Below are 19,656 nucleotides of genomic sequence, written 5' to 3'. Positions count from 1 at the left end.
GTTCGGGGAGAAGTGGGAAAGAGAGTTTCCCTTATCTCGACATGTGTACGGAATGTACCAGATAAATTAGTTTGTTGAACCAACTAATGAGAACGGTGTTTGGATTTTAGCCATGTAGCTCTTATTCTTTGACTGTCGGTTGTAGGAATGATGGAGCAATATAGTGGGGTTGATTGCTCGTCAACTTGCGTAAGAAGGAAGTTCAGCTCTCACTAATCATAGATGACTTGACAATGCTTATTCATGCGCAGTATCGCATCCCATCCGATTCGAGGAATACGACTACCCGTGACAGCTGGGCTACTATTTCTCAAGTATGACTCTTTCATCGGATTCAGAAGTATCCAAGCCAAGTCAAGTCCGACGCGTACTTTTTCCTTTTTGTCTACAGTCTAAACTAAGGAACCAATCTACCATTCTTTTTCTTTTTCTTGTTCTCCCTTCTCCTGATGCTTTCGTTTCGACAGCAAACGAAAAAGGGTTCAAAGATTGTTGTCGCACATAGGCTTGATTTAGACTGTCACTGCTATCACTAGTGTCGTCATGTGTAGGTTAGTCCCCCCTGGTTTTACGTACCAATAAGCAATTTATCTTTTCTTTTTTCCATGTAACGTATGAGAATGAGAATCCCTCCCTACGGTTAACTCATGATCCTGTACGGGATTTTCGGTAGCCTGAAATCTAGTGGGGAAGGCATCACATCACATACTCTATCAGAAAATATCGCACATTACAAGTGGTGAGGATATTAAAATGTAGATGGACGGACGTGTCTTGGTGTCATGTTGGATCAACTAACTGGTTGTAGATCGATCATTTACCAAAAAGAAAAAAAAAACAGCGAGAAATTTAGAATCAAGCAAAAAGAGATAATCTTTGATAGATAGATCGTCAACATCTCAGAAAGGGCGAACACCTTTCGATCTAAATAGATTGCTGGATATAACGAATCGTTCATCGCTGCCTTTGTTGAAGACGGACGACACCAACGAAGGGGATCGACGGGTGCCGAGACGACTCTAGCTGGACGATGGCATACCCCTCCTCGCATATGAGTCATCGGTTCTAGCATCTTTACACTCTGCAGTTTCATGGTCAGACAAAGAAGACGGAAATAAACCTGATAGATCTTGGAGAATACTACCACCTGCCATCTGAGAAATATAGGATCATCTCGGCATATAAGGTGAGTTTCATTACATGTCTCATCATCAAACGTCTCACCGTCCAATGCCAAATCCGATATAGACATGTCTCGTCTCGGGACATCAAATGATCTCGCATCTTCGGCATTGTCGTAGATCGTTTTTCTGCTTCTTCACGGCCGAGCAAGAGATGCTGATATTTGATGTGAATGAAGACCGCTCCTCAGACACCCCTCGCATTCCTTTATAACCTTTCATCTCTACTTTCAACATGTTGGAATCATACTCGATGAATTCACAGGCTGGTCCTTCCTCTTCTAGAATCATGCTTGGTGCTCCTATCTCGCCTACTACGCAGATGATACCCCTATCTCAAGCGGACATGGATTACGGTGAATTCATCCTGATGATTTTCTTCTCGCCTCATACTCCATCTCATGCCTACGCTACCCATGAGTATATGGTGTGCTGACTCACAGCTTTTTACGCAAATAGGGTACTCTGAATCCACCCAATCTACTCCAAAACCATTCAACTCGTCATTGCCTGTTACTCCTCCTCGCCCTACTCGTTCACCTCGCCGATCTGTTGATCTATCCACGCGCAAAAACTCAATCTCTAGTATACACAGTGTCATGGTTACTCACGACTGGGCACCCCTCCGAATCCAGCCATCACATCGCAGAGCGTCTTCTTCCCTTCGATCTTCAATCTCTTCATCCACTCAACATCAATCTGTACCAGTGACAGGCGAAGAAAATCGCTGTCGAGTCTCGTTCGATGCTACCCCTGTGCCCCCCTCTATCAGCGAATTCTCAGTAATGACTGAGGTACCCACTCAATCTCGATCCGCTCACGTCCAAGAGACCGAAGATGAAGAAGAGATGGTAAACGATAAAGCCAAAAATGTCAAGAAGGCTAGATTCCTGGAAGCTCCGTTGATGACTAGATCGGATTACGGGACGAGCTCCGATACGGCTCAGACTCGCCGATCGTACCTCTCTGCATTCACTGGCGAAGATGATCCCGATTTGTACGCCGAGGAATTTAGAATACCCGTAGATGAGACTATCAGAAGCGTACCTGGAATTGTAGGTCTAGGAGAAGGTTGGGCAGGTGGTCCGCAAAGACAACAGAAGAAGAAATGGTTCGCCCGTCGTAGAACCGTTGAGGAAGATCCGTTATCGCTCTGGGAAGGGAATGAGCAGCAGGCTCAGAACGATAAACCATCTTCGTCGCCTATCATGGGATTATGGAATCGATCGAAGAAGAACCTATTCGGACAATCTTCGCCTGCTCTGTTAGGTGAACAATCGGAACAACCTCGAAGTGCAAGCAGGATAGGAAGGTTATTTAGCCTGAGTCGATCGAATCTCACTTCGCCCACTTCCCCACCTAATCCGGTGAAAGGCAAATCAAAGAGATTCAGTCTTGGATTATTCTCATCCTCCGAGATAACCCTTCAACAGGATCCTGCACTCACATTCCATCCTTCCCCTTCCATGCCTGCTCTGTCCCTCGCGGAACCTTCCAGTCCCACTTCGCAACGTAGACGCCAAACGCAGAAACAGTATAGTCAGTCTTCCCTCGCCAGATCAGAAGGAGACTTGTCCATCTCTCAACCCATACCCACTCGATCGTCTTCTTTGGCTAAACCTGGCCTCCCACCACCTTGGAGACCGTCTTCGATGGTTCTGGCTAATGGGAGAAACTCGATGTTATTGGTACCTGTACCTGAACAAGATGGGAATGGAACTTCGGAATCTACCACTTCTCTGGAAACTCCTGCTACATGTCTTAGCTCGACGTCTTCGTTATCTAGGGGTCATGCTTTGACTAGGACAGCTACCTTTGGGTTGGATGATATAGCTGTTGAACAAAGGATAGACGAGGAGAACAATGATTCGTCAGATGTTGAAACGGACAACGAGTGGGAACATGTACGAAGGCCTAGTGCTACTAGCCCAAAGAGAGTAGGGAAAGGGAAAGAAAAGGAATTACCTCGTGTGCCCTCACCCCCTCAGAGAAGACCAAGTATGAAGCAGAAACGAACAGCTTGGTTGAAGAAGATGAAGAATGTCTTAACCCCTTCGACTTCACAGGAAGGCTCGTCCCGCTCAATAGGTCAGACCGTAGATCGATTATTACCCAGACGAAAGTCTAGCAAATCCAAACAGTTGCCTGTAGAATCTACTACAACCACGGAAGAGTTCACCATGGAACCGCTCAAAACGTCTCCCGTAGCCCCTAGACGTAGGTCGAGTAAAGGTAAACACTCGAGAAGGTCATCGTGGATGGTCCGATCGTCTTCGTCATTAGCCAAGAGATTATCGAGATTGACCGAGCATGAGGAAGGGGAAGTTACACCTGATCATGGAGTTCACGATGAGGAGGACGATGAGGAGGTCGACGTGGATATCGAAGATGTTGATCATGCGAACCGCTTGGCATCGTCTCTTGGATTCCCGCTTCCCGAGACCCATCGCAGAAGACCCAAGAAGGTGTCCATCTCGAGGAAGAGAGAACCAGGGGCCAATCTGGATCGAAGGAGATCATCCAACTTCTCATTGTTAGCTATGAAATCGCGACGAAGTAGCTGTGTCTCCCCCCTGAATGAGCACCAAATATCGACTACTCTACCTGTATCAGCGTCCATGCCTGCTCTTACCCGGTTGAGCACTACGGACCTAAATCTCAGAGTAAGCTTGGAAGGGGAAGGATTGGGATTGGAAGATATCCTGGACGAAGAGAGGCGAGGCAGTATCGTACATTCCATTCGGACCGGTACACCCACGCCTGTCCTTGGACAATACCCCTTCCTCTCGGCTAGGGACGAAGCTTTGCAAAATACTTTGGATACGTTATCGAGGAAATCCGATAATTTCTCTTCTAGACAACCTTCGCCCGATCCATCTTATAGGTCCAAAATGAGAGCTAGACATACTTCCCTACCGCTTGATACTTCTTCTGTCCTTGGTTCCGATAATACCAAGACACATAAGAGGACCACGACGGTATCGACCATGGATAGTACACATTCTGCGAATCTCATCACGCCTAGACATCCTGCGGAGTTGGCGATGTTCTTGGACGGTATCACTTTTGTTGAATGTCCAACTCCTGAAGTGAATCAGGAAAGTACACTGCCTCTCAAGGTGGAAGATGGTTCTACCTGGACTAACGGGGGTGGGCTGAGTGTACCGTCCAATGGGCAGCGAAGGGGCAGTGCAAGTACTCATAGATTCTCTGGGGAGAGTTATAGGACTCAGCCGTCATTGTATGACACTGAAGAGGGTGAGTCTTTCTTCCCTCCTTTTTTTGTCCCTCCCCCTCTTCTTCGTGGTAGAGCGCTACATTTATCTGAACTGCGCTGATCTTTCTCATACCTATCTAGCGGTCGTCCAAAGCCATGCGATCAGAGTAGAGTCCATAGAGGATATGCAAAGGCAGGCTAGCGTAGTTTCATTACAGGATTTAGGGAGATTGAAAGAAGCAGGAAGGAGTTGGTCAGGATTGCAGATGACTCAAGCTTAGAATATAGAGTATAGAGTATTGCTGTACTGTATCGTTCGCTGGATGACGGTGATTAACGTTGTATCTACTAGAGATTATCATTCATATGTCATGCATCGTATTACATGTTGATACCTACGACGCATAAACGCAATCAGTAACTGTTTTGTCCGTGCTGTTTACCCCATTGATATAGCGGTAATCCACCCAATCCGAGCTCTTAAGGTTACCTAGATACTCTTCCCAGCCAATAACGCAGCAATGGCAGAAATCAAACTAACAGCAGCAGTGTTGGACGTCGTTGAAGCCGCATTTGCACTCGAAGAGGTTGCGTTAGAAGCGAGATCGGTAGAATTCGAAGAGGTACCAAAGTTCATCGCGTTATTTGCTACCCCGGCAGCATTGCCAGACGCCTGACCGAAACTTGAACTTCCTGGTGCATCTGTCCGAGCAGATAGTTGAACGGTGAGGTCGTCTGCGTTGGTAGTCATGTAGACGTTTTTCAGAAAACTATCGCCCAATAGCCATGTTACGTCGTCTTTGATCGTTCCCGCTGAGAGGGAGGAGAGACAGTCCCCTGTTAGGTCGGCTGAGAGGGGTTGGAAGAGGAGATCGCGGACGTCGATCCTTTAGGTACAGAGGATTATTGAGCCAAGTTTACTGTGAGATGTGGGACGTAGGATGTGAGGTGTCAGGATGAGACTCACTGGAAAGCCACATTGCCAAATGTCATGGTGATTTCTTGGTCGATCGTACATGGTATAGAGAACATACCGCCTCCGACGCTACAGATTCAATTGCATTAGAATTAGCAATTTGGGCGGTAAGGTGCGTTGGGAGCGATGTGACTTACTCGGCAGCACCGTTGATCTGAGCGTGGAAGGCAGCAGCACTGTGTGTCATACTATTAGCTTCGTTGGGGAATTATCAGGCTTGGGGTTGACTGACTCGGCAGGAGGTGCTATCATCAGACTTGTTCCTGCGAATAAGAGATTCTGTAAGCTATCACTCGGCTCTCCAGGTGAATAAAAGAAGAGGAAAGGATGATCACTCAACTCACCAGTATCCAAGATAGCCTGTCTACCAGTAACGGCATCCACTCCATCAATACTAACAGCAGCCATATCGACCTCCCAGAACCCTTCTTGACTCGTTACCTCAAGTGTCTGCGTGGTTGTTGGGTCGAGTTTGGCAGTGTTTGCTTGACCAAATACCAGTTCTCCATTGTTCTCCCCGTCGGCTACATAGAGAGGTGTTAGTGAGATTGCACATAGATTAATAATTGTGTTGATTTATCGATATGTCTTGATTTTCAGTAAAATACCGGACACAGAGACGAACTCACTCAGTCTACCCAACGCTATACCCAGGATGGGATCTTTGATCAACCCCGTAGAAGCTAGAGATTCAAGTGGGGTCTGTACACCTTGATTGGCTAGTTTCTATTCGGGGAGATCCGTCAGATCTTTTATGTACGGTAATTCGCCATTCCTTCACCAATGTATGCTTGGCGGGCAGAGAGAAAAGCGAGTACTTACACCTAAAGCTAATCCTACTAGTCCGTCGAATGGGACGTTGTTTGCTGAGAATTGTACACTTTCCTATAGAAATTGAGCATGCCGTTAGCCCGCTGCACCTGAGGTTAAAGTTTGTATCGGACGCGATGTGGAGTAGAAAGATAGGATGGTATGCTCACCTGCAATGTCACGCCCATCACATGGTTCACCAAGGTCATACCAGCTATAGTCATTGAATCTGCCGCTAGTACGCCTGCGACAGCTCCAGATCCATAGGTCACCTGGAATTGCGTCTCGGAAGCCTCTGCGTAGGATAGGACAACAATGCTTAGCCTGATGCCTTAAAACGTCGGACTAAGGTGCTCACGGAAAGTCTTGCTGTTATCTGCTCCGATGGCAGTATGATCACCGCAATTCGCAATACCGCAGCTCCTACTCAACCACCCTATCACTCAGCTCTCTTGTGCCTAAATGAAGGAGAATATGTGAATTGAACTCACGTCGAAGGCACCCAGGTGTCCGCACTGCCCGTATCCATAATCATCAAAAACGTCTGCGCGGGCGTACCAATCTGGATTTCACATAGGTAACCTAAATACCCCAGGATCATCAGCTGAATCCCTTATCAAGGTGGTTTGACTCGATTTGTGTAGCTGGACATACCAATGTCGTTAGCCTCGATTATATAGTCCAGACCACCCTGTATCAAGTCACTATCGCTATTCTTGAGAGATACTTCTTGGAGTGCTTGCAAAGCATTCTCTGAAAATCCATTGGCATTTGATCCGGAAGCTGTAGTGTAACCCAACAAATTCATTGATCAGCCTTATGCTTCGGTAGGTCGGTATGGCAGGACTGACCTTGGACATTGGCCGTAGCGGCAGCTGCTCCCCCGCCTGTCCTATTGACCTCGGCAGCTACGTGCGGGACAGGCCCTCCTGTTGGAGTAGGAATTGCAGAACTGTCGGTGGGAGGCCACCAGATCCGTTTTTGGGGTTGTTGTTTGGGGAGAGAGGGGAGGGGGATGTCGGGGATATACATTCTTTTGTCGAGGTTGGGATTTGACTCGATAGATCGTCTCTGATTTGATGCTAGAGGTCAGATCCGGAACGAAATTGTGAAGAAGGATTTGACTCACTCGCTCGAGATTCCTTTGGTGAAACTCCTCTTCCGATGGAGGTGGAGTTCTCTCTATCAAACAGACCTCTCTTCAGCATCAATCACGACCAAGAGCAGGGAGATATCGGATTGACTCACTGTATCGGTGCATCCGCTTGATAGCTGCTTTTTGATGTCGCTCAAAAGCAGTTACAGGGTGTTCACCATCTCTCGTGATTGGGATTTTCCTAAGCACCAGTGTATGGAGTGGCTCGGGTTGTAGCGGTGCTGCAGTGACTAGGTAGGAAACCAAAGCGAGGAGGAGAACAAATAGGTATTGTTTAAACATCTTGACACAGTTCTTGAAAAGGGCTAGTCAATTCAGTGAACGGGTCCAGGGTGGTAGAGAGAATGAAGGTGAATGAGTGACCTGCACTCAAGAACTTTAGAAGAAAAAAGTTTAGTAGACAAAGAAAATAGAAGAGCGAAGTATGACACAAACACCAAATATGGGATATAGAAAGAGAATGAAGTAAAATCAAAGTTGAAAAGCAGTCCAGCTGCAAAAAAACACTAAGTAGCGACGAACCAAAGAAACGAGTGAGTAATAGGCAAACAGTTTAGTAAAGTATCCTCGATTGGGAGACTTATATATGTATGATCATTCCCTGCGATGGTAGTATACACGCTATATTTGCCAAGCATCACCCAGCGAGACGAGACTGCTTTCGCAGGTGGTATCTCGGATGAGGATCAAACATTTGTACAACAGGATCTCGGTCGTCAGATTGTAGCGTAGTGCGGTCGTCAGGATGCAAGTAACCAGGCTGTTAAGACCGACCGTACCTAGGTACAGAGTTTGATCTCTCCAGTTGATTCTTTTACTTAGTATGGTGCTTGTATAAAAAGCATAGTTTCTGGCTTGTCTTTTGTACAAAAGTATTGTTCACGATCATGCTTCGTCATTTTAGTAGTATGCATGTTTTAGCTGGAATCGAGTGAAAACAGGCGATCGCCGGTGATGAGTGAGTTTACATGTATGAATTTTCGATCGCCGGAATAAGCGGTGCCCGAGCGGAGGGGGGAATTAGGCGGGGAAGCACGACGTCATTACAATTTACTACTGCAGTACTCGTATTCGTCAAACGGCGAAACATGATTCAATCAAAGCACACGCACACCCATCAAACCTTAGTATCAAGTCAACATCCTCATTTTGTGCATTATACTCGACATCAGCACGGTATGAGCACAGTCTGCTAGACTTGATCAACAGAGGCAGAGTCTTAGAACATATAGACAAGTAGACAGGATAAGGAACCCTACCGACCCTATCTTACACTTGAACACTCGATCACTCAACACCTCACCGGCTATTTCCACCTCGCATCGTTCCTTGTTGTATCAATATAACAAATATGTCAGACGCACCCCCACCACCACCAGCTCAACAACCCTCACCCACCAACTTACACGCTCCTCCGTTCCCCCCAGCAGCTACATCTCCTGATCCGAGGGAAGATCCACCAAAACATCCTCATGCTGAGCATTTCATCAATGCAGCTACCAAACATGTTTTCCCTACTCATCCTGCGCCAGGCAGAGAACAGGAGCGAGAGGACGAACATGTACCAGAACACGCAAAGGGGTTGGAACAGCCCAAGGAGGAGAAGGAAGAGAGACCTATAATAAGTGGTACGCCGTTGGACGAATTGCCTTATACCCCTGCTTTCGAGATCCCATCAGTAAGGTTCGTACCGGAAGAACAAGATGAGGAAGAAGAACAGAGATTAGAAGAAGAAGAAAGACAAAGTGGAGATGTTATGATTCCCATACCTCACACGCAGAGACTAGGTCAATCAAGAGGCGATGTATCGTTATCTGCTTCTACGTCGTTATCACCGGATGGCCGTGAAAGCGATGAAAGGGGAGAGTACGATGACCGAGCCTCACAAGCTAGACCTGGTTTTGGTGCAGGTAGAGACATTGGTTCGGTGAGTTGTACAGCTTTTATCTTCTTTTAGCTTGCTTGTGATTATCTCTCTCCATTGGCTTCGCTTGTACTATCTTAGATATCCGATATTCAGATCATGGCTAGTACCTTCCTCGCCGTGCGCCTATGACCGCCGGTCTGGGTAACATCCTTTGACTCGTTATCCACCTCTTCTCATTCCCATGATCCGACTACTGGGACGTCCTTTCGTCACCTGTTATGTAGTCAACCCCTCACTTGACACGATCCTCATGCTGACCCAAAGTGTTCACAACATTTCCCTTTGTCAACTTAAACCCCTCGCAATTGCCGATACACAATACACGACTCTGATCATCGCAAACACGACCCCCCCAAATCATACATGGGATTACGATGCCCATCTTGACTCAACTTGTGTCACACGTGAATCGCCCCTTCCGCTTCCGACAAAAGGTTCGAATGGGTGCTTCAGCACTCGTATCCGCTCTGAATGCTCTTCCGTGGGATGATGAGAGCTCGAGTGAAGAGGAGGAAACAGGAGAAGAAGATGACACATCTTCATACCCTCCTTCCGGATCAAGGAGGCAGACATCATCGGTTATTCACAGTAAACAGGATAGACCCAAGTGTAAATATCTTTTCCTTTTGCCACCCTAAAGACTTTCACTACCAAATGTTGTCTGTTGCTTTTATCCGTTCGAATAATGTTATCCTCATACCTCCAAATCTCATGACAAACACGCTGACATCATGCCTACCTTCCCTTTTCTACGAACTATAGTCAATCGTCTCGGTTCATCTCTCCATACCATACGACCTATGAACCAACCTCAAACAATCAATGAAAACAATGACAAAGTCAAACCACCACAGCCTCCACATTCACCTCATGGTATACACCCTCTTCAACCACTACAGTTCCCATTCAGAGACAACACCATAGCCCGTAAAGCACGACGACCTAACGAGACGGAGCTTGCTTATCAGTACGCTGAATCAGAAGCCAGGAGGCAGAGCTTGGAGGTGTCTGACAGTAATGTCAGCTCGGAAAGCAGTAGTCCATTCCCTCCAGATTCCGCCTACACTTCTCGTCGACCAAGCGATCCTTCAAGCGAAACTTCCTCTATAGACGGGACGGCTCGAGAGTTGCTGCATGAGCAGATCAGCCATGAAGAGGAGCTTGGAGAAGCGGAAGAGAGGGAAGAGATCTATCGTGCGGCTGAAGCTTCGCCTGTCAAGGCACCACTCGACCTTGCACCTGCGATCAGTGAGCATGAGCAACAGGAACTCAATACGGATGCTGCATTGCGTCAAGCGGAAACCAAGCAGGAGGAGGTAGTCGAGGAGAGTATACAGCCCAACGAATCTGAGAGGAGGAGAGTGAGGAAGGAGAAGTTGGCTGAGAGGTTGATGGACGTTTTCGGGTTGGAGGAGAGGGAAGATGTGCTGGAGGAAATGAGATGTTGGCTCCTAAGGAGTGTCAGTGAGTACAGCTTTCTAACATCCCTGGTCTCCAGTGTAATAGCTGACCCTATTTTCCAGTGCTCAAGGGTTATATGTACCTTACCAAGCGACATATCTGTTTCTTTGCTAACATGCCGGACAAAGAGGTGAGTTTGCCCTTTATGACGGAACCATGGACGCGTAACTCATCAATCATTATTCTTAGAACCTCGTGGTCAAGACTGGACCATTGTACAAGAAAGCGTCCCGTACCAAGCTCAACACCAAGTTTTGGGTGGTTCTCAAGAACGATGTGCTAAGCTGGTACGAGTCAACGGCAGATCCTTACTTCCCCAAGGGCAATATCTCTCTACAATACTGTTCGAGCTGTGACGCCGTCGACGAGACCAAGTTCAAGGTCAGAACTGCAGAGAGGAATTATACTTTTACTGCTGATACGGAAGCAAGTCGGGATGAATGGATCAAAGCTATCCAAAAGGTCATGTTTAAGATCCAGCATGAGGGTGAGAGCGTCAAGGTGAGTTTGTGCACACATTGCATTGACCAGAGGAATCAAAGCTGATTTGCTTCGCGTAGCTAATTATTCCTCTGCAAGCCGTCTTGGAGTTAGAGAGAAGTCCGACATTGGAATTTGCCGAGACCATTGAAGTAAGCTGTCTTTATGAGATCGCCCGAACGCAGCTGATCAGATTGTATAGATCAAGTGTGTCGATCCCGAAGATCAGATGTCCGTTGAAAGTTATTTCTTCGCTTCTTTCCAAGATAACGAGCGTGCGTATAACAAGATACAAACCCTACTCGAAGAGAGACCTTCGTCAGACTTGCCACGGATATCCTCAGCTGTGACCATACAGCAACAACCTGCGGAAACACTTGAAGACAGCGTCAACACCATCAGACGTCCAGATCACTCATCAGACACTTCGACCACACACACCTTGGGTTTGAAGAAGATAGGATCAGTCCTTCGACCTCTGATATCTCGAAGCAATGACAAAGTCAACGAAACGGATCAGCACAAGCCTTCTTTGACGATACCTTTCCTATCTAACAAGACGCACAAGACATCCCATGATAGTCTCGAAACTGTCAGGAACGAACCATTAATCGAGGGAGAGGTAGAATCCCCCGACGAAGAAGGCGATTTCGATGATGGGTACCCTCCCAGACAGAATGGACCGCCACCTGCAGGCATGATGCACGAGGATCATCGAAATAGTTGGGGACCATCCTGGATCCGTAAACCAGCTTCCAAGTTGTTCGGCACTTCACCAGGCAGTACCTCGACATTGGGGAGATCTCCACCGGAATATCAGTCAGGCTCTGGAGTATCAAGATCATCTACCACTCGTACCATCAGGCGAAAACAGAACTCAGTGACTGAGATCGTGGAACCTGCCGTACCTCATGGCGATGATAGTAGCGATGACGAAATCACTCGAAGACCTGATGCGACCTCGAGCAGAAGAGCAGCAAGGTTATCGATTGCTTCGGACGTTTCAAGTGGTAGTCAGATGGCTCAGAGTAGATCTGATTACTCGCTGATGGAAGCTTCTGAGACTGGTCAGAGGGAGGATGATGAGACCGCCCATAAATTTAGGTGTATATTTGCGCTGAGTGAGAAAGAGGAGTTGATCGATCGTGAGTACACCGACTCGTGTAATTTGTGCAAGTGCTGATACCGGATGAACAGACTTCCCTGGCTATCTTTTCCGAGTACTTCCTGTCTCCGGTCGGTTCTTTGTGTCAACAAATTATTTCTGTTTCCGATCGTCTCAATTGCTCTACAAAACCAAGGTGAGCTAAGCCTATGGCTAATTCTGTCAGTCTGAGCTAACGTTTCCGGGCAGATGATAATACCTATCAAAGATCTCTACGGCTTGAAAGCCCAGAAAGCCTTCCGATTCGGACATTCCGGTCTGATAGTAGTAATCAAAGGGCACGAGGAGCTATTTCTAGAGTTCAGCTCTTCGAAACGACGTAAAGCATGCGTAGCATTACTGGAAGAAAGGATGGAAGCCGTTAGACTCTCAGGAGAAAAGGGCGAACCCGACCAAGCAGATATAGAAACTAGAATCATGGAAGACTTAGATGAGAGTTTACCTGTAGAACAAAGAACTACGAATAATGTTCCTCCCGTTTCGCCCTCTCCACTTTTCGGCTCGACGACCTCGACTTTCCTGGAGTTCAAACCTGAACCTATGCGGGTTACGTGTTTGACCATCGGAAGTAGAGGTGATGTACAGCCTTATATCGCTTTGTGCAAAGGTCTTCAGGCGGAAGGTCATACCACGAGAATTGCTACGCATGGTGAATACAAAGATTGGGTTGAGGGTGTGAGTACCAGCTGTCTTATCTTCGGGGAGGCATACCAAGCTGATGGGTGTGTTTACTTGTAGCATGGAATCGAATTTGCCAGTGTTGGTGGAGATCCTGCGGAGTTGATGCAGATGTGTGTGGATAATGGGATGTTCACCGTGTCGTTCCTTAAAGAGGGTTTGCAGAAGGTGATTTTGTCCTATATGGAATTTCGCCGCGATGACTGAAGGGACCAAGCTGACCGAATCTCAGTTCCGAGGATGGTTGGATGACCTGCTCAACTCGTCTTGGGAAGCTTGTCAGGGGTCGGATCTGTTGATTGAATCTCCCAGTGCTATGGGCGGTGTGCATATCGCTGAAGCGTTGAGAATACCTTATTATCGAGCGTTTACTGTGAGTTGGATTGACTTGCCTGTTATATTTACCATAGCTGATACTTTTGACGTAGATGCCTTGGACTCGAACTCGAGCTTATCCCGTAAGTCAGCTGTCCATCCAGGCGAAACCTGTACAGCTGATCAAGTTGTTTTTGCCAGCATGCGTTCGCCGTACCCGAGCATAAACGAGGGGGAAGTTACAACTACATGACCTACACAATGTTCGATCAAGTATTCTGGCGAGCTATCTCTGGTCAAATCAACAGATGGAGGAGACACAACTTGAACATCGAATCAACCACTTTTGAACGGTTGGAACAACACAAGATACCGTTCTTATACAACTTCTCGCCTTCCATCGTACCTCCTCCGTTAGATTGGACGGAATGGATCCACGTAACTGGATATTGGTTCTTGGAGAATGCCGATGAGAGTAAAGCCAACGAGAAGAAGTGGACGCCTCCTGAAGGGTTGGTTGACTTCATTGAAGGTGCTCATAAGAATGGGAAGAAGGTTGTTTATATGTAAGTCGAATCACGCTTTCTATGAACTAAATCGCTTGGCTGACGAGAGTGATAATGATATAGCGGCTTCGGTTCGATTGTCGTCTCAGACCCTGAGGAAATGACCAGATGCGTCGTGGAAGCTGTCGTAGAAAGTGGCGTTTGCGCGATCTTGTCGAAAGGTTGGTCAGATAGAGGATCAAAGTCGAAGGGCGAAAGTGCCGGAGGATCGGAAGGAGCAGATGGAGTTAAGTATCCCCCTGAAATATTGTAAGTTAGCTTTCATCGCAATGGATATGCGGAACCAGCTAACTCGGGTTGCTTAGCTCCATCGATTCAATCGATCATTCTTGGCTTTTCCCCAAGATCGATGCAGCTTGCCACCATGGTGGAGCTGGAACGAGTGGAGCGAGTTTTAGAGGTGAGTGATGATAATGCGTTAGGCTTATTGGTGTGCTCATGACTTACTTCCTATTTGTAGCCGGTATTCCCACAATCATCAAACCGTTCTTTGGAGATCAAGCCTTCTGGGCCGAACGAGCTGAATCCCTCAACGTTGGTTCTGCTATCAGGAAACTCACCTCTGATGCTTTGGCAGAAGCGCTTATCAAAGCTACTACCGATGAGAAGCAGATTGCCAAAGCTAAGGTTGTTGGTGAGATGATCAGGAAGGAGAATGGAGTTGCTAAGGCGATCGAAGCGATCTATCGTGATTTGGTAAGTCCCTAATTCCCTTTAGTCTTGCCAATCCCTACTCTGGAAGATCACTAATGAGATCAATCGTGCTATCAGGAATACGCCAAATCAATCATCAAACCACCTCCTGGAACAGAGGATAAACCCATTGATAAAGTCGCATCCCTCTTACATACCGACACAATCGTTCCATTTAGATCAAGATCCCGTTCGAAATCATCTCCCTCCAAATCTGAACCACAGTCTCGAAACGACCTCTCATCATCGGGTGAACACTCAAACCACGACGTACATGCAAGTGATGATGGTTGGTCGGTAGTTTCAGGGAACGGCGGAGGTAGTAGATCGAGAAACGGTTCGGTATCGTTCTCAAGATCACAAAGTGGATTATCAAGTCCTGAGAGTGGGAAACCGTCTAATTCGAAGAATGATCTGTTCAGTGGGTTGAGTTTGGGTAAAGCTCTGCCTATACCTATACCTATACCTAACCCGTTCTCTTTGGGCAAGAAGAAGAAAGATCATAATAATCAGGCTGAGGAAGACGACGATGATGAGGATGAGGAAGCTACGGACGCTGTTCCTGTAGTTGGGACAGCTGGTGCGAAGGATCAGGTTCACGGTGATATACCCACGAATTGATAAGGGTCAACGGAAGTTAGAGGAGATCCCAAGACTTTTAGAAATATATGTAAATATAGATTAGTCCGACAGAATAAGGAGACGGTTAGATTCTTCTTTCTTTGTCGTTCTTAGTTGACTGTTCCATTTTCAGACCATTCCTTCATCCTATGTGTAGCCATTTAGAAGACCTTTCTTTCTTATTCATTTTCAACTTGATCGAAATTACCGAATTGTGTATACATATCTGAGAGGTCGTAGGCGAGGATATCGGGTAGGAATGATGTCGAATTGTACCATGATCACATTCTCATTCGCACTTCCTTTAATCCCCTTCTTGAGAAGGGTTGTTATAGCTTTTATATTGGTCCATCTCATCTTCAACTCAACTGTAGAATATATAGCAGAATCTCAACAAATGCATGCCTTTATATGTCTAGATAAAAAGACCGAAGACCGGAACCAGGTGTTGGTATGACACAATACCATAAAAGTAAAAGAGGATAGGTGGTAGATGGGTAGGAGGGATGGTTTATTCTTCAGCTGCGGCAGCTTCGGCGGCGGCTTTCTTTTGTCGGGTGAGCTGCTTCATACGTCTCATGTAGCTGCGATTACCATCATAAATGTCAGCTTGCTTCTCGTCATTTCTCAAGAATAGACAAAGATCTTCTTCCAGATGACTCACTCGTCGTATTGACACCTATAATTAGGATTAGAAACATCAGCGCACATCCTCTGATGAATCACTATGCCAACTCTCCTCCCTCTCATCTTGAGTGATGAGTTGGTAAAGAGAGAGAGGAAGCTACACTCACTTCTCATAGCCGTGTCGCTCGTCTTCGCATTTCCAAGGCATGTAGAGCGTCTTGTGTCGACATACGTTCAATGGGATCAGGAGACTTTTGAGACGAGACCGAGAGAATAAGTGGGATCAGCATACTTTCCTGCCCCCTGTATTAACAGATTGACGAGTCTCTCTCATTTCACCCCTGACTTCTCATAGATATCTCTTCCCGTTCCGTCAAAGGTCTTGAAAACCATTCTACACGGACCGACAATCTCATCCCTGTGTCCTTACTTCCATGATCATTCCAGCCTCCTTCAACAATACCACATTCTCACAAATCTACGCCTGACACAGGATGCAGTACGCTTCTATTGCTATCCTCCACACATATTCTTCTTTCAGGTAGAACACTCCCTCTTGTGAGCGCCACCACCATAGCTCCTGCCCCTCCCATATCTTTGATTCATCGATGTCTCATTCCAGGACATCAAGTCAATTCAGGCGTCCGATGCCAATCCGCTAGACAACATTGCCTCCAATCTCTCATTCACCTAGCCTTGCCATTCTCATCTAATGTAACTTAAAGTACTCATTTCCTTCGCAATCCACAGGATACGTATCACTCACGATGAACATTGATCCCTCCATCCCAAAGGTACCCTAGCAGCTTCCAACTCTGACTGAGAAGCGGTCGTTGAAGAGGTCATATCGAAGGGTTCTCGTTTTCGTTGAAAGAGAAGAGTTTGGAGGTGTAACAAGGAAGCAGTCCTTTCGAGATATGAGATATCAGAGTCGAGTCGAAGTGAGAAGATGTCGATGGAGCGGTACTGGGTAGACTGTATGATTAGGGTTGATGTTAAAGCGTCTTTGAATCAGATCGTGTTGAGGATGTATGGCGATAATGTCCAATATAGTGAACTACCTTCAATTGTGCAGAGACGTAAACCAAGAAGCCAGGCCAATCCTTGATGAGATATAAGATATGCCAGGACGGGATCAGATCCACGTGGACACAAGTCTCATCTTACGGAAATAATCCTATGTGGCACCTAAGTCAACTTTACCGCTCTTTTCTCATATTCAGCTGAGACGTTTAACCTGTATGCATATATGTATCATGGCTGCTATCCCATCCATACTCCTGTACTATCTAGTCACCTCCTTCTTCAAATATACAATGCTTCACCCTTGTACTCTGATCGCCCTCACGGAAAACCCGTCATCAATTGATGGAGACTCCCTTGAACACCAAAAGGAGTCAAGTCTATTCCGAAGGATATTTCTTCGAGAAACTCCTAGTCACGTAGAAGTTTGCGCTCACATCGTTATCAACTATGATTCGACCTTTCCTCGCCCTACCATTCCATGTCATCGAAGAAGCATCAGCTTAGCTACTTAAGCTGTACGACCCCCATGGGCATGGGATAGCCCATCACCCCATCATACTCACGCTTTTGAGGAAGCATCTCCACCGGCACCGGCGGTGCCTGCACCAGTAGTTGCGGCTGCGGTCTCACCTTGAGTTTGAGTGTTAGTATCACCGGTCCCTGCAGCAGAGCCAGGGCCAGTGCCAGCCCTCAAAGCAGCCTGGTATCGTGTCCCCGCGGAGGGTGGTCCATCGTTGGTGGAGGTGGTAGAGCCGGTTGTATTATTGCCAGGCATGGTCGTTTGAAATGTATGTCTCTGTGGATGGATTTGTTGAAGATCAGTGGGAACCACTACAGTATCGTAGAACTCGCCTTTTTATATCATTCCTGATTGGATTTTTAGGAGTACTGTTCCCAACATCGAGTCGAGTCGAGTCGACACGACACGACAATTGCAACTCCTCTCAAAAGTTAGACAACAAGAATCATCTACTTACAACACGCATCTCCTGGATGCTTCTCATTGCTGTGCGATTCAACGATCTTACACGTCGCATGTCATCTCTCCATTCAGACGGAAACTCGATCATCTCATCTGACGTCAAAAACACACCCACACTTCCATTTATCAAGCACGAGTTGGAGTCTGACACACTCTACTCAGATGAATGTGGCACTCGGACACACGGGGCGCTCGGACATGCTTCCTTGTCATGTTTGAGCATGTATTATCACTAATATCTCAGGTAACATGCATGCTACATCCAATCCAACTGGTGAGGTTGTCGATCATACTGTGATATGCATGCACGCTCAATTCCAGGGGAGAAGAAGGCAAGATGGCACCGCCCCCCACCATTCCTTCTGGGCGCTCTCAATTTGACCCTGCCCACTTGAATTGTCTTGATCACACACAATTGATGTAAATGATTGGGCTGTGGTAGCTGTCATTAGACGAATACCCCCCTGCAAGACATCTCAGCCTCTCATATCGATGAAAGATGATCATGATGTTGCTTCAGGACCGTGTGTACTGCTGCCTCTTTTTCTAAGAGTTTGGTCTGTCAATATGATCGCTTGTTGTTCCATCTTCACTGCGCCGAGCTCAGCTCTGGCTTGTAGTCAGCTTGATCACTATCTTGACGCATACTACCAGAAGTTTGATGGCCTTTGGGAGTGTTTTGCAATATTCATGACTGAATGAACCAGATAAGTAGACGATTTTCAGGATTCCTGTCAATCACAGCCTTCACAGCCCCAGTCTCACAAGTATCTTGCCCCTTCTTTCCATGAAGTAGGTTTTCATTGATCTCGCTACGTCATCCAGGTTTTGGAGCAGGCATTTTATGACTGGTTTATGCTGTATCTGGAGATGAGGGGCGATTTTAGGGTGATTTTAAGCGATTTTAGGCCCCCATCTCACTCAAACCCGTTTAGAGCTCATCCAAAGACATGAGATGGTAGCCATGGACTTATCAGTATGCTATTTACCCCTTGGTAGCCGAGCATCAGCCCTGATCTTACATAATAAGCTCCAGAAAGCGGTCAAAATTGGAAGGAAGGCACTGTAAGGGGATTGCCATCTATATGTGTGTGTATGCATTGTGAGAGATGAAAGTTGTATAGCTCAATTCTCATCGAGATTCTGCACACCCTTGATGAGGTTGTAAAGCATCACATCAAGGTGAATGCATGACGAAATGGGCAGAAAGGCAGAAAAAACACATTTTGTCCGAGTCCGGGGTGTGTCCGAATGGCCTGTGGATTTGAGTACAGTATCTCCAAAGGAGCAAGGAACAAGCTTCCGAGCGGGGCAGGTCTCATACAACAAAGAGAGCGCATAACCTTTCATCGGGAGATCTGGTGACACTGCATCAGTGATATTTGAGGCAATTCTGCGGTGTCGCCGTTTGGATGTATGTGTGTTTGATGTGTGATGTATGATATCATGCAGTGGACTTTCGTTCTGACTTTGAAACCGGAGGCCTTCCTCGAGGTCCGCTAACGCTAACTTTGCTTTGGTCAGCCTCGACGTGCTCGTGCTCGTACATCGCACAATATTGCTGCATCCCATGGAACATCCCCTTGGACATCCAGGTTCAAATTCCCCCTAGTTAAGGCGTATTTTCCGCAGATTCTATCATCTTAGGAGGATGATGCCCCTTCAAGTACCTCAGCATATTCCAAGGTCATCATTGATCGCATTCCTGTGTCGTGTCATTGCGAGAAGCTATGAGTAAAGTGCATATCATCCTACCGAGCAAAGGTACAGTATAC

General features: G+C 46.8%; 5 protein-coding genes across 5 annotated transcripts; 2 read left to right on the top strand and 3 right to left on the bottom strand.

The window, feature by feature from the left end:
* Positions 1-1,416: 1,416 nt before the first annotated feature.
* I302_104170 (uncharacterized protein) lies at positions 1,417-4,679 on the top strand (the record flags this gene model as incomplete). The annotated part of the gene is made up of 3 exons (XM_019189535.1): positions 1,417-1,537; positions 1,641-4,439; positions 4,540-4,679. The coding sequence occupies 3 exons, from the start codon at positions 1,417-1,419 to the stop codon at positions 4,677-4,679; spliced, it is 3,060 nt and encodes a 1,019-aa protein (XP_019049097.1).
* Positions 4,680-4,888: 209 nt separating this feature from the next.
* Positions 4,889-7,622, bottom strand: I302_104169 (uncharacterized protein; the record flags this gene model as incomplete). The annotated part of the gene is made up of 14 exons (XM_065869816.1): positions 4,889-5,285; positions 5,366-5,443; positions 5,512-5,550; positions 5,607-5,637; positions 5,719-5,898; positions 6,004-6,100; positions 6,197-6,259; positions 6,355-6,479; positions 6,543-6,607; positions 6,676-6,766; positions 6,839-6,967; positions 7,036-7,255; positions 7,314-7,366; positions 7,433-7,622. 14 exons carry the CDS (start codon positions 7,620-7,622, stop codon positions 4,889-4,891), a joined length of 1,758 nt encoding a protein of 585 aa, XP_065725888.1.
* A 1,069-nt stretch (positions 7,623-8,691) lies between these two features.
* Positions 8,692-15,246, top strand: I302_104168 (uncharacterized protein; the record flags this gene model as incomplete). The annotated part of the gene is made up of 17 exons (XM_019189532.2): positions 8,692-9,267; positions 9,702-9,876; positions 10,030-10,731; positions 10,791-10,858; positions 10,918-11,229; positions 11,289-11,360; positions 11,411-12,353; positions 12,406-12,509; positions 12,563-13,048; positions 13,112-13,219; positions 13,284-13,424; positions 13,480-13,509; positions 13,568-13,932; positions 13,996-14,181; positions 14,238-14,332; positions 14,393-14,628; positions 14,704-15,246. The coding sequence occupies 17 exons, from the start codon at positions 8,692-8,694 to the stop codon at positions 15,244-15,246; spliced, it is 5,142 nt and encodes a 1,713-aa protein (XP_019049094.2).
* Positions 15,247-15,757: 511 nt separating this feature from the next.
* I302_104167 (uncharacterized protein) lies at positions 15,758-16,719 on the bottom strand (the record flags this gene model as incomplete). Its single annotated transcript, XM_019189531.1, has 4 exons — positions 15,758-15,830; positions 15,911-15,925; positions 16,041-16,124; positions 16,640-16,719. The coding sequence occupies 4 exons, from the start codon at positions 16,717-16,719 to the stop codon at positions 15,758-15,760; spliced, it is 252 nt and encodes an 83-aa protein (XP_019049093.1).
* Positions 16,720-17,276: 557 nt separating this feature from the next.
* I302_104166 (uncharacterized protein) lies at positions 17,277-17,674 on the bottom strand (the record flags this gene model as incomplete). Its single annotated transcript, XM_019189530.1, has 2 exons — positions 17,277-17,367; positions 17,463-17,674. The coding sequence occupies 2 exons, from the start codon at positions 17,672-17,674 to the stop codon at positions 17,277-17,279; spliced, it is 303 nt and encodes a 100-aa protein (XP_019049092.1).
* Positions 17,675-19,656: the final 1,982 nt, after the last annotated feature.

This window comes from Kwoniella bestiolae, chromosome 2 (genome assembly GCF_000512585.2).
Source record: "Kwoniella bestiolae CBS 10118 chromosome 2, complete sequence".
Taxonomy (NCBI): Eukaryota; Fungi; Basidiomycota; class Tremellomycetes; order Tremellales; family Cryptococcaceae; genus Kwoniella; species Kwoniella bestiolae.
This window is presented reverse-complemented; position numbering and strand designations above follow the sequence as displayed.